The 13,222-nt window shown below is 34.3% G+C and overlaps 1 protein-coding gene across 2 annotated transcripts in view; it reads left to right on the forward strand.

Annotated features, from left to right (window-relative positions):
- LOC114340744 (zinc finger protein castor homolog 1-like) overlaps positions 1–13,222 on the forward strand; it is a 365,464-nt gene that overhangs the window by 257,929 nt on the left and 94,313 nt on the right. For both annotated transcript variants that reach the window (XM_028291549.2, XM_028291619.2), the window contains exon 4: positions 7,760–8,136. In XM_028291549.2, coding sequence (XP_028147350.1) covers positions 7,760–8,136 — 377 coding nt within the window. The remainder of the gene's footprint in view (positions 1–7,759; positions 8,137–13,222) is intronic.

Genomic DNA, 13,222 nt, shown 5'->3' on the forward strand with positions numbered 1-13,222 from the left:
ATAATTCATTTTCGTAAAAACGAGTGTCTTAGTTTTTTTTTTTCAGAGTTATTTAAAAGTTTAAAATTGTTCTAAAAATTCTAATTTCCCGCCAAAAAATAAAAAAAAATTTCATATAGATCTTTTTGAAACTTACAACTTTTTTAAATAAAGTTTTTGGCTAGCTCTTGATGCGGCTGAGATAAAAAATAAAAACATAAAAAGCCTAATTAGGCTCTAGGGGGGTCACGTGACCACCTAGGGGACTAAAAATTTTAGAAAGTGAGTTCCTCTATATGTGCTAAAAAGTGGCCTATATGGAATTTAAATCGAGTTGGGGGCACTTTTCACCATCTTACCCGGCTAGGCCCTTTCGATCTTATTTCTGGATCAGGATTTGGGCTGCTATTGATCCAACATTCCAGACGCTTATTGACCTGTTCTAAAATGTGCCCGTTTATTGGGCAAGGTTGAGGTACATTCTAGTTTTTTCCGATTGACATCACTTTCGTTTTCTTAATGTTTATTTTCATATCGAATTGTTTACAGATTAAGTTGGTCCTATGGATGAGTCGATGAGTAAATGTTTTCCTCAAACTGTTAATTCTTACATTTACATCCCATAAAAACCTTTTATCGCCAATTGAACAATTGACTGACCAATAGAAGTGTTATTGATTCCATTTTTAATCGATCCCAACAATAATTGTAATAATAGAACTGAAATTCCAGGAACATTATTCGTCGTCTTCAACAAAATTAAAAGTCAATTCTGCTAAATTGATATAATAACTTATTTTTGAATGATTGATGAATAACTACGATGGAAAACATCAGAAATTTGTGGTTTGTTTCAATTAATTCAAGGTGATTTAAGGAATGTTTATAATATAAAAGTGTGTAATGTAAACATGTTTAAAGTGGTTCAACAATAATTATTTATAGAATATTAATAAACGCGTAAATAAAACTGATGGAAAATGCAGGCGTTTTAAGGCCTTGAGTGAGCAAGCAGATTCTTTCATGTATGTGTATGATTTTCGGATTTTTGTAATGGTTATCAAAACCTTTTTAAAATATTATCCACTTTTGTAAAGTGTGCAGCAATTAAAGTTTGACTTTGACTTCTGTGGGTACTAGAAATGGTGCAAGCGTGTATAAGTTTTACCAACGACCTGTGTGTCTCATATACATAATGAACCAAAAGTCTGGAAACGGCCAATTATCTCTTAAATGGACGGTTTAGAGAATTGTTTGCCGTAGCTCTGCAAAAACTCTTGCTTTAACTATTTATAATGGGAAATAAGCCACAATATTATTAAAAAATGATTTTTATTATTATATATTTTTATTATTTAATAAATATTTTTATTAAAAAATATTTATTTTTGATAAAAAAATTATTTTTTTTTAATAATATTGTGGCTTATTTCCCATTATAAATAGTTAAAATTGTAAAAATGCCACAAGAAAATAGCTCCAGAACAACAACAACTCTTGCTGGTTAGTTTTATATTATCTACCTTTCAAGTATCCCCACAAAAAATAATCTTTAGGATCCAAATCGTGTGAACTAGGAGGCCATTTATTACTAGGTACCTAATCTACCAATCCATTTTTAAATGAGTGATGAATAACTACGATAGAAAACATCAGAAATTTGTGGTTTGTTTCAATTGGTGATTTAAGGAATGTTTTTATTAAAGTGTGTAATGTAAACATGTTTAAAGTGGTTCAACAATAATTATTTATAGAATATTAATAAACGCGTGAATAAAACTGATGGAAAAAGCAGGCGTTTTAAGGCCTTGAGTCAGAAAGTAAATTCTTTCGTATATGTGGGAATTTGCGGATTTTTTTAACGTTTATCAAAACATTTTTAAAATATTACCCATTCTTGCAAAGTGTGCAGTGATTAAACTTTAGATGTACTGGAAGTGGTACACAGTAAGTTTTACCCACGAGCTCTACGTCCCATATAGGTACCAAAGTGGAAAAAGTGTACCAAAATTCTGGAAACGCGAAATTATCTCTTAAATGGATGATGTTCAAAATGAAGTGTTCAAACCGTACTCCGTTGTTAGTTTGAGAGTATCCTAAACGATGATAGAATGCGTCTATTACATTTATCCATGTTCCTCTAGAAATTAATTCATCGATAATTCTTTGCCTTAGCTCTGCAACACTTGTTGGTTAGTTTTATATATTTTACATTTCAAGTATCCTTACTAAAAATTATCTTTAGGGTTCAAATCTGGTGAACGAGGAGGACATACATTATTACCTAATCTGCCAATCCATCTTCCGTGAAATGTTTGATCTAAATAACGCTGAAAATTTATACCAAAATGAGCTGGTGCTCCGGCTTGCTCAAACCATCTCATTAAAATCGGTTCCAAACTTGTTTTTAAGGGCAGGTTCAATTTCATTTCTAAGTAGAATTCCATAATTATCGGTTGTTAAATTTCTTTCTATAAAAACTTGCAAAATTTTGTAAAGTAATATAGTTTTTTATCATCAGTTTGATATCTTAATATCTAAACGTGTATTGAATTGACCGCCAGTCTTTTTAATAGCAAATGGAAATCAATAATCTTGATGACAATCGCCTAGATTGCATTCCATTGTTTTCAAATGTTCCCTAAAAATCGGAATCCGATAAAACCTTACGAAACAGTGACTTAAGGCATAGTATCGTCCGAGCTAACCCACCCCTGGACCCCAGGTGGTATCTATATGAACTTGCCACCCGCAGAGAGAAAAAGTATTCGAATTTTCAGTAATATTAATCAAATTGTCATGTTCTATTATTCAAAATAAGAACAATGGAAGTCGGAAGGGTTATTTTTTGTTTCCACTTTTCGATATCGTCTATCTCTGGCCTGTCTGCGATTACACCGCGATGGCAGGCGGGGAGACTGGGCATCTTTTTTCATAATGACAAATAAAATTGTAGTGCGTCTTATACAGAGTGTTTACATTTAGAAATTCGTCTCTTCGTTTTTTCAATAAATAATAATTTCAGTTTTGACAGACGATGAAGGAAGGGGTTTTGCTGATTGTGAAGGGTAAAATCGAAGGAAAAAGGGGTACTTGTCTTCTTCTTTTTGCGCCACTCCTATCGGAGATTGGAAATCATCAAGGGTATCCTGACCTTGTTTACAGCTGACCTAAAAAGTTCATTAGTGGTGCAGCCAAACCACTCTAAATTCCGCAACCATGACATTGTTCTACGGCCTGGATTCCGTTTTCCTTCTATTCTATTTCAAAGGGGTACTGGTAAAACGACAAATAGACCACTCATCAGCGGTAAAAAATTGTAAAACCGTAGAATTTTGAGAACCAACACCGATTTTAATGAAAATTTGGGTTTAAGCTCTGTTGACACTCTTCTTCAAAATCTACACTATGCCTAACTGCGAAGATATTTTCCCCTGGTGGTGAAAAGACCCCCTTCTAGGGGATGAAAATTTTTTAATCAAAATAACTATGGAAATCGAGCGAACCGAGCGAAATAACTATCGAAATTAGAGCGACCAATTCTGAGTAAATTTTGTTTTATAAAATTTTCTTACAAAATTGACACTTTCCAAGTTATTTGCGATTGAAACCATGCATTTTTCATTGAAAACGTTTTATAACCGTTTTTCATGAATAACTTAAAAAAAATAATTTTATAGAAAAAATCAGTAAGAACAAAATTGTGGCTAATAAAAAACAAAAAGATTTGCGTTGAAAAGACCTAGGTAAACCCAATAACGACTGAGTTATTGTTCGTTAAAGGATGGTTATTTTCGAAGAACCTCGAAATGGAGAACCTTCAATCTCAAATAACTCGAATGTACTGCAATTTTTTAGGAAAAGGGAGACATCTTTTAAAGTTCATTAAAAAATCTTTCAAATAAGCTCTGACAAAAGTGTTTTGCATGAGAATTGACTGACTTATGATGAAAATACAGTCGCTCTGTGCTTTTTTCTTTTTGAAATGTTAAAATTAAACCCTCGTCGTTACAATCCCAATAAAGATGTGAATAGCTTCCCAGTTGAAATTAACTTTATTTGGGTATAATTGATACGATCCATGTGATTCGACCGGTTTGGAATGCTTAGTTTAGAAAAATATTTGATGAAATCGAAAATGACATTACGTATTATAATTAAAAAAAAAGTGCATTTTTCTTAAATAAACCTAAAAGTAGTCATGATACGAAAACAAAAAAAAAATCAAAACTTTCAGTAACAGAAATTATACAATTAATGTTTGAAACATTTTTTCATATTATGAATACTTTTAGATTTATTTAAGAAAAATGCACTTTTTTTATTTAAAAAAATATCATTTTCGATTTAATCAACTATTTTTTTCTAAACTACGCATTCCAAACCGGTCAAATTACATGAATCGTATCAATTATACCTAAATAAAGTTAATTTCAAGTGTGAAGCTATTCGTTTCTATTAGGATTGTAACGAAGGGGGGTTTAATTTTTACATTTCAAAAAGAAAAAATTGAGAGCGGCTTTATTTTCGTCATGTCAGTCAGTTCTTATGCAAAATTTTTTTTCAGGGCTTATTTGAAAGGTTTTTTAATGAACTATAGAAGATGTATCTTAAGTTTTCCCAAAAAATTGCACCACATTCGAGTTATTTGAGATTAAAGGTTCTCCATTTCGATGTTCTTCAAAAATAACCATCCTTTAAAGAGTAATAACTCAGTCGTTATTGGATTTACATAGGGCTTTCACAAGAGAATCTCTTTGTTTTTTTATTAGCTACAATTTTGTTCTTAATGGTTTTTTCTGTAAAGTTATTCATGAAAAACGGTTATAAAACGTGAGTTTTTTCAATGAAAAATGCAATCGCAATAACTTAAAAGTGTCAATTTAGCAAAAAAATTTTATAGAACAAAATTTACTCAGAATTGGTCACTCTATCGATTTTCATAGTTATTTTGACGAAAAAATTTTCATCCCCTAGATGGGGTTGTTTTCACCCACAGGGCAAAAGCGCAGTTCGGCATAGGGTAGATTTTGACAAAGGTTATAATTACTATCTAAGTCCAAATTTTCAAGAAAATTTACCTTGGTTCTCAAAATTCCACGAGAAAATGGCTGTTGATTGGACTAAAATATCCTGAATAATAAACATTCGCGGTTGGACCGAGTTAAACACACATTCGCTTTTAAAAAATAGCAGAAGATAAAGACGAATTTGCAATGGTTATATCCAGATTTCAATCGCGTTAAAGATGGGGTTGATCAACTGCTTAATATTCCCAATATCGACCTACGGATATGAATCTTGGAACGAGACTTTCGGAAAGAAGAAAGATAGACGCCACTAAAATGTTCTGTTGGAGACGAATGTTACGAATTCCTTGGACCGACAGTGAGACAAATAATTCAATTATAAGAGAACTAAAAGTTAGCCAACGACTCTCCAGTAAAGTCCACCTTCAGCAATTAAAATACTTTGAACATGTTATGAGAGCAAACACAGAAAGCATGGAAAGACTCATTATACAAGGAAAGGTGGAAGGCCGAAGATCACGAGGAGGATCCCCAACAAGATGGATCGATCAGATTACAGGAATATGCAAAAGACCTATGCATGAGTTAAAAGAAATGACCAGAGACAGAGATCTTTGGAGACGGACAATACACGACATCACGTCGACCACTACACTCCCACCGGTGAGGGGGAGAGTCAGGACTGAAGAGAGAGAGAAAAAATATGACCTTTTAATTACAAGCTCTCATTCGACACATCATTTGTCATTCTATCTATTCTAATGTCGGAGTAGTTATGTTCACGGACACACAGACGGACAGACCGGCGTGAAACCGGATGTATATTTTTGTTCTCCTTACTAAGGCGCGTCTAATAATACACTGCTTGTACTATTTCAGCGACTTTAAAGTAGTACTTCCGGTTGCAACTTTGGAACCGAAAGTCCAAGTTCAAATTTCTCACCTTTAACATAATCTTCGGGTTATAAATACACTTTAATACCATTCTTGGGTTATAAGCTTACACTGGACACTTCATTTGTCATTTCTGTAGTGCTAAGACAAAACCCGATATGTCAAAAAACGTGATTTTGCAGCAGATGAGTTTAAAAGTTCGCGGTGTTGTTGTAATAGTGGACATATCGGAAACTAATTTTATTATCTTCTGATTAACAAACTCATAAAAAGGAAAATTAAACAGGCCAAAGAATCTTGGCTCGAGAATTCATGTAAAGAAATAGAAGACCTCCAAAAAAAGCATGACAGTTTCAACCTTCACAAGAAACTTAAATATACCTCCGGAATTAGAAAACAGAAAAATGCTCACGTACTTAAAACCGCAGACGGAAAAATTTGTGATCACGAACAACAGTGCAAAGAATGGGAGAGACACAATGGGAGAGAGGCTTTGGGGAGGCTTTGGATGACAGACAAGAGTAAGAGGGAGTAAGGCTAGGCGGAGAAGTAATCAACAATATTAGATACGCTGACGATACAGCCATTCTTGCTGAAAACACTACTAAATCTAGTCAGTGAAGCAAGCTATCGGAGAGGCCTTAAAATCAACATTTCAAAAACAAAGTGGATGGCAGTTGGAAAGATTAATATAGATCAAGGTCAGCTTTCTCTTGATGGAGAGGAGTTAGAACGGGTAAATCATTTCAAGTACCTTGGCAGCTGGTTAAATGTAAATTGTGACTCTGATAAAGAGATAATAACTAGGATAGAAATATCACGGAAGGCTTTTATGACCTGGAAACCAGTTTTATGTAATAGAAACCTGTCGATGAATATTCGAAAGAAGGTGCTGAAATGTTATGTGTGGTCTATCCTATTGTATGGTTGTGAGACATGGACGTTAAAAACCACAATGCTAAACAAAATAGAAGCATTCGAATTGTGGTGCTATCGACGAATCCTAAAGATATCGTGGGTTTCGCACACTTCCAATGAAGATGTTCTTCAAATGATGAATTCGGAACGTCTGCTCATAAGCATCATAAAGAGGAGAAAAACAGAATACTTCGGCCATATAATTAGAGGACCTAAATACCATCTGTTTCGCCTTATAATACAAGGAAAAGTGGAGGGAAAGAGATGGATTGGTCGAAAGAAACTTTCATGGCTGTGTAATATTAGACAATGGTGTGGCTGCACAGTAGAAGAATTATTTCGCGCAGCAGCCGATAGAGAGAGAGAGAGAGACTAAAGATATCGTGGGTTTCGCACACTTCCAATGAAGATGTTCTTCAAATGATGAATTCGGAACGTATGCTCATAAGCATCATAAAGAGGAGAAAAACAGAATACTTCGCCCATATAATTAGAGGACCTAAATACCATCTGTTTCGCCTTATAATACAAGGAAAAGTGGAGGGAAAGAGATGGATTGGTCGAAAGAAACTTTCATGGCTGCGTAATATTAGACAATGGTGTGGCTGCACAGTAGAAGAATTATTTCGCGCAGCAGCCGATAGAGAGAGATTTCAGGAAATTGTAAACATGATGACGGCCAACGTCTGAATACAGACACGGCACCTAAAGAAGAGGAAGGTTACATGGATGCGTTAGCCATGTAGGGTTTTGTCATCATATTCTTCATCGATCAATGTACATATTGGCATTAAAAACGAAAAATCAATAAATTTTGACATATCGGGTTTTGCCTTAGTACCACAGATTTAATGTGTAGGAGTATTTAATTTAATGTCTTTTCATTTTTTCAAAATGAGTAAGAACAATATGTCTAATATTAATTTTTTTTGTTTCAGGTAAAATATTTGAAAACTTCACCCTCAACCCTCCCGTCAAAAAAGAGGGAACACCTCCATCACAACCACCTACACCTCCCTCGACTCCGCTATCGCCAAAATCCAACGACACCACCCCGAAACTATTAAGCAATCCCTTTACGCCTACGTCAACCTTACCGCAATCTCAATCTAGTCAAAAAATACCTCAAGTACCCCCCACCAGCCAAAGCACGCCTCTGAACCTCATGGGGAAGAAGCCTCCACAACAACAGCCATACACCAATGGTACTTTACCTCATTCTCCCGATATGCTGTATACTAGTGCAGAGATTGAAGCCATCAGGAGAGTCAATGAAGAAACTATGAATTTAGAAAAGACTACGCCTAGTGGAAGGGTAAGTGTTGTGTATAGAAAAAAATTTGAAGCTTGATTATTTTGTCCCAAATATCTTCAACAAACTTATTTTTTCCTTCTTTGCATAAATATATCAAAGCTATGTTACAGATCTATAGCGATTTCTCTTTACATACTAAAATGCTTTCACTAAATTTAGTTTTAACTTTATTTAACACTTAATTGATTAGTCTTTATTTTAATTTATTTACATTTACTATTTATCCTGAAACATATAATTTATATCTACAATTATTATTTACAATTTATTTTCCACAATATAAGACGCGCACTTTACCTCTGATTAATAAAATGACTGTCTACAATTCGATCTTCTATTTAAATACTCCCCGACTTGCTTTTCAACATTCTATACCGGGCCTGGAACAAAATAGAATAATTCGAATTGAATACACTCAGACAAAATGACGCTTACACCAGCCTTGAGTCTTTTCAGCAGAGGATGAGGATCACCTACAAAGACAACTTTATCGATTCTACCAAGTATGTCGACGACTCACATGAACATATCCACGCAGAAAACAAAATGCATTACCATTGCCAAAGATCCAATTAGATGCAAGCTCGTGGTAGAGGGGAAACCCATAGAACAGCTAAACCAGTTCAAATATCTAGGTGTAGATTTATCAAGTTATCATGACCCAGCCACTCACATACCTAAGAGGACAAATAAACAAGGCCGCAGTCATGTCCGGATGTTTGAGAGATGTGGTCTGGAATAACCCATTGTATATGAAAATGGACAGCAAAATTAGAATTTATAAAACTTGCATCAGACTTGTTATGACCTATGGTATTGAATCAAGAGAAGACACCAATAAAACCAAAAGCATGCTACGAACAGACGAAATGAAAACACTAAGAGCAATAGTAGGGAAGACAAGAAGGGATATAATACGGAACAACATCATCAGGTAACAATGTGGAGTGCAAGATGTAGTAAGATGGGGTAGGCAAAGGCGAAGAGAATGGTTCAGTCTTCTAAAAAGAATGAAGGAGTACAGACTACCAAAACTTGCGCTAGAAGGAGAACTAGCTGGCAGCATCCAACGGGGAGACCACCGAAAAGATGGAGAGATCGCTGGCAGTTTACCTCTCAAGAAATACATCAACGTCGGAATTAACAGATCGACAGATCTACAACAAATATAAGAAGAGAAGAAGATACAGTTTATACTATTTACTATCTTCTTTGTTCATAGCTATTGCAAAATACTGAACCGCAATACATTCAACCATGGAGATCCATACCAACTACATACTTAAATACCTTCACCCACTATTCCTTCCTCATAACTTGAACTTTTTTAATAAAATATCTAGTTCTTCGGTAGAACAATAAAGTCTCAAATTAGACATAAATCACTGAGAACATGAATATAAATATTGTTACTGGTAATTTGATTTTATTGTTAACATTTCCTGTTGTAACTTCTAAACGAAGTACTCGACATGAGACTGACTGCTTCTGTAATTTTTATTAAAACTCTTCCCACATACAAATATACCCAGTACAGGACTGGGAAAGATTTGTCCCGTTGAACATTTTGCAGCAACTTAACACTGAAAACTTGTGTTTCTTATTTACTGTGCTTTATGTTTATAAAACTTTGAATTGACATCGTGTGTATGTATTGTCTATCTTTGTTTCTTAAATTAGTGATTCAATTTGTTAGTTCTGTCTATTTTGTGACCATCTTTTGTATTGGCTTCTTTTTTAGAAACACTCGACACAACTGTTGAATAATATAAAAATATAAAGGTTTGTTATGTTATACAGGGTATTTACAAAGTTATAACCAATGTTCTATGAAAATCGTAATAAGCTCAGCTCCCTGTATAAATAAAAATAAGCACAACAGCAGTGGTTTATTGGTGCCATATTTTTTTGTTGAATGTCAAAATTTATAAAAATGGTTGATATTGCTAATTTTCTTTATATCGAATACAGGGTGAGTCAAAACGCAAGTACATTATTTTCTCAGTAATTTTAAATAGAACATCCTAATTAATAACTTGCTTGAAAAATGAAAATATCTCGAAAACTAACAAATTTAGGCATAGGGAATATTATACAAAAATTAAAGTACGGTAATGGTAAATTTCTGAGAAAAGAATGTACTTGCGTTTTGACTCACCCTGTATTCGATATAAAGAAAATTAGCAATATCAACAATTCTTAAAAATTTTCACAATCAACAAAAAAATATGGTATCAACAAACCATTGCTGTTGTCCTTATTTTTATTTATACAGGGAGCTGAACATGTTACGATTTTCATAGAAAATTGGTTATAACTTTGTAAAAGCCCTACCTATATAACATAACAAACCTTTATATTTTTGTGAAGGGGAAGTTAAGAGGATTTCGAATATAAAATAAAATATAGGGTGTTCTATTTAAAAAAAAAAACATAAATTTGGTCTGCCACTATGTAATCGAACACCCTGTAATATTCTAACTAATTTTTTAATGTGAAGCTCAAAATTGGCTACAATTTTTGTTATTAACTTTTATTGCTATCTATTACTATAGAGGATCTACTGAGCTTTATGACACTAATCAATTACCCTGTATATCGAATTAAAAATTATTTTAAGACGAAAAATTTTTTCGTCCTTACTTTTTAAACCACAGAAATGTCTGACAATTATAATTCATATTTCTAATAATGTTTAAAAAGTAATGAGAAAAAAATTTCTCGTCTTAAAATAATTTTAAATTCGATATGTTTACCCGTAAAAGTGTGCTGCGCAGTAATGAACGCAACCTGTATCAGTAGCCAGATGGCTGGTACGGTGTTCGAGGAAGCATAGGGAATAATATATTAGAAAACCAGTTGTCTTAAAATACGTCCACTACTTCTTTGATGTGTATCAGTAATTTTTCTTTGTGTTTGACTTACCTGCCTATTTAAATTTTATTTGCATATATTCGTCCTTGGCAGTTTTTCAACATTTCTCAGTTCACTTTTCTGGATCATGTCACGAATGAAGGTCAGGATTGTAATTAAACGCATAAAGGGTTAGTCCGATACTGCACTGATATCTGACAAAACCACAGAACTGAAAAGTGCTCCTAGTACTTATCTCCCCGATTTTAATCTAAGCATTGTTTAATTGCGATTCCAAATAGAACTAGAGTTTCACCCAATTCTCACATTTTTTTCCTCGGAATAATTAAAATTATGAACAATAAGTTGGAAATTTACTGCCAAAAGTAACAGTTAGGTGTAATTATGGGAGAAAAAGATGCTTTTCAGGCATTTGAAAATAATTACGCTGATATCTTTGAGTCGATCAAAACTCATTCATGGTCGCTATAATTTTATATTAACAGTTCCTTAGATTTAATTTTGATACAATTACGATTTACATAAAATAGCAAGCAATTTTGCCATCGGTAGATTAGAAAAATGGGTCAAGTAGACATGAAATGGATTTTTAATTATTTTGGCATCGGATTGAATGCTATTTAAGTCCTATATCATTATTAGTTTTGAAAAAAATTTTAAATTTCTTTGTTTGATGCGTATTTGTTTATTTGTTATCATTTAAGTCTAGATACACATACATATTGGTCAAACTAAAAACGTATTAGAAAGAGAGTGTTGCAACACAAACATATATTTGGACTTTTTAGATATTATCAGTCGAAAAAATAGGTTTACTTTGTTTTCTATCGACAAAAATGCTTGGATTGACACTTTAAGGGATAAAGCATCTGGACATGTGATTCTTTTTGTGGTTTCACCATATTTTTGAATGTGAAGTGCGACAAACTAAACAGTTTCATTTTCTATATGTGGTAAGAGATGGACACTATAAAAAGGATTTATCTCTGTCTGATCATCCAAAATTGGCAATGAATTGGCATTGAATACTGGCATATAAATTGGAAGTAAAAATTAGAACGAACAGGATTTCGATAAAGCTATGGAACAAACGACCATCTGCAGTGGCTTAAAAAAACTTCAGTCGAAAAGTCTATAGAATATAATAGACCACAGTTGAAACGGTCGCTATCTTAAAAGCACTTTAAGAATGCAGAATAGAAATTGCATGACTGTAAAGATAAAAATTGGCAGAGAGGTGCGACAAGGATATATTTTATCGCCAAAACTATTCATAATAGTAATGGGACGCATTTATATGCATTTAAACGATGGTCGGTTAAAGATAAACTGTGGAAAAACAAAAATGATGACCAATCTCTTTCCCAATGAACTAATAGAAATCGAGTAATCGGCCATAAAACTTGTGGAAAGATATGTGTATTTGGTTCACGAAATAAGGTTAACGTGAGACAACCAAACATGCGTGCTACTCAGAAGAATAAGTTTAGGTAGGGCTGCATTCCAAAAAATGAGAGACGTGTTTAAAACAAATATCCCAATCCATTTAAAAAAGGAAAACTTTTAACCAGTGCGTTCTACCAGTTCTATGCCGGATTTATAGTCAGCCATTGCCACTGCTGCTGCCGCTGCCGAAAATATTGCCCTAAATACGATATCGACGCGAGTGAGGTGTTCACTAGTTCACTCAGTTCCTCGCCAATGTCCTCACAACTCATTTACCGAACTACTCTCAAGAATGGAATGTGACGACAGCATCGTCTTGCTTACTTACTCACAAGTGAGAGAGAGAGAGAGAGTAGTTGAATGTGAATACTCACTCGCACTCGCGCTGCCAGTCCTTTGATTTCCTTCCGGAAAACCGACTTTTTGGGGAGCGCCGTGCAATGGCAGTAGCATGAGGAGCAGCAGCGCGAGCGAGCTATTTACACATTCACGCTGCCCACTTCCCTGCCCAATTCCCTGTCCAACAGGACTGAGTGTAAATGCGGTATTACATACGGAAAAGAAACATTAACTCCCACAAAAACGTCAGCGGAAAAATTGAGAAGGACACAATGGTTGCGTTTGGACGACCTCAGCGGCTGACTGTCAGCAGAAATCGGCTGAGTGGTTGTATCCAGCGCTTATAGGGAAAGCTTAGTAAATCTCTCAGCGGCTGACTTCCAGCGGTATCGTCTAAACGCTACCGCTGGCTCAGCTGTCCAGCCGC

This window comes from Diabrotica virgifera, chromosome 5 (assembly GCF_917563875.1).
Source record: "Diabrotica virgifera virgifera chromosome 5, PGI_DIABVI_V3a".
Lineage (NCBI taxonomy): Eukaryota > Metazoa > Arthropoda > Insecta > Coleoptera > Chrysomelidae > Diabrotica > Diabrotica virgifera.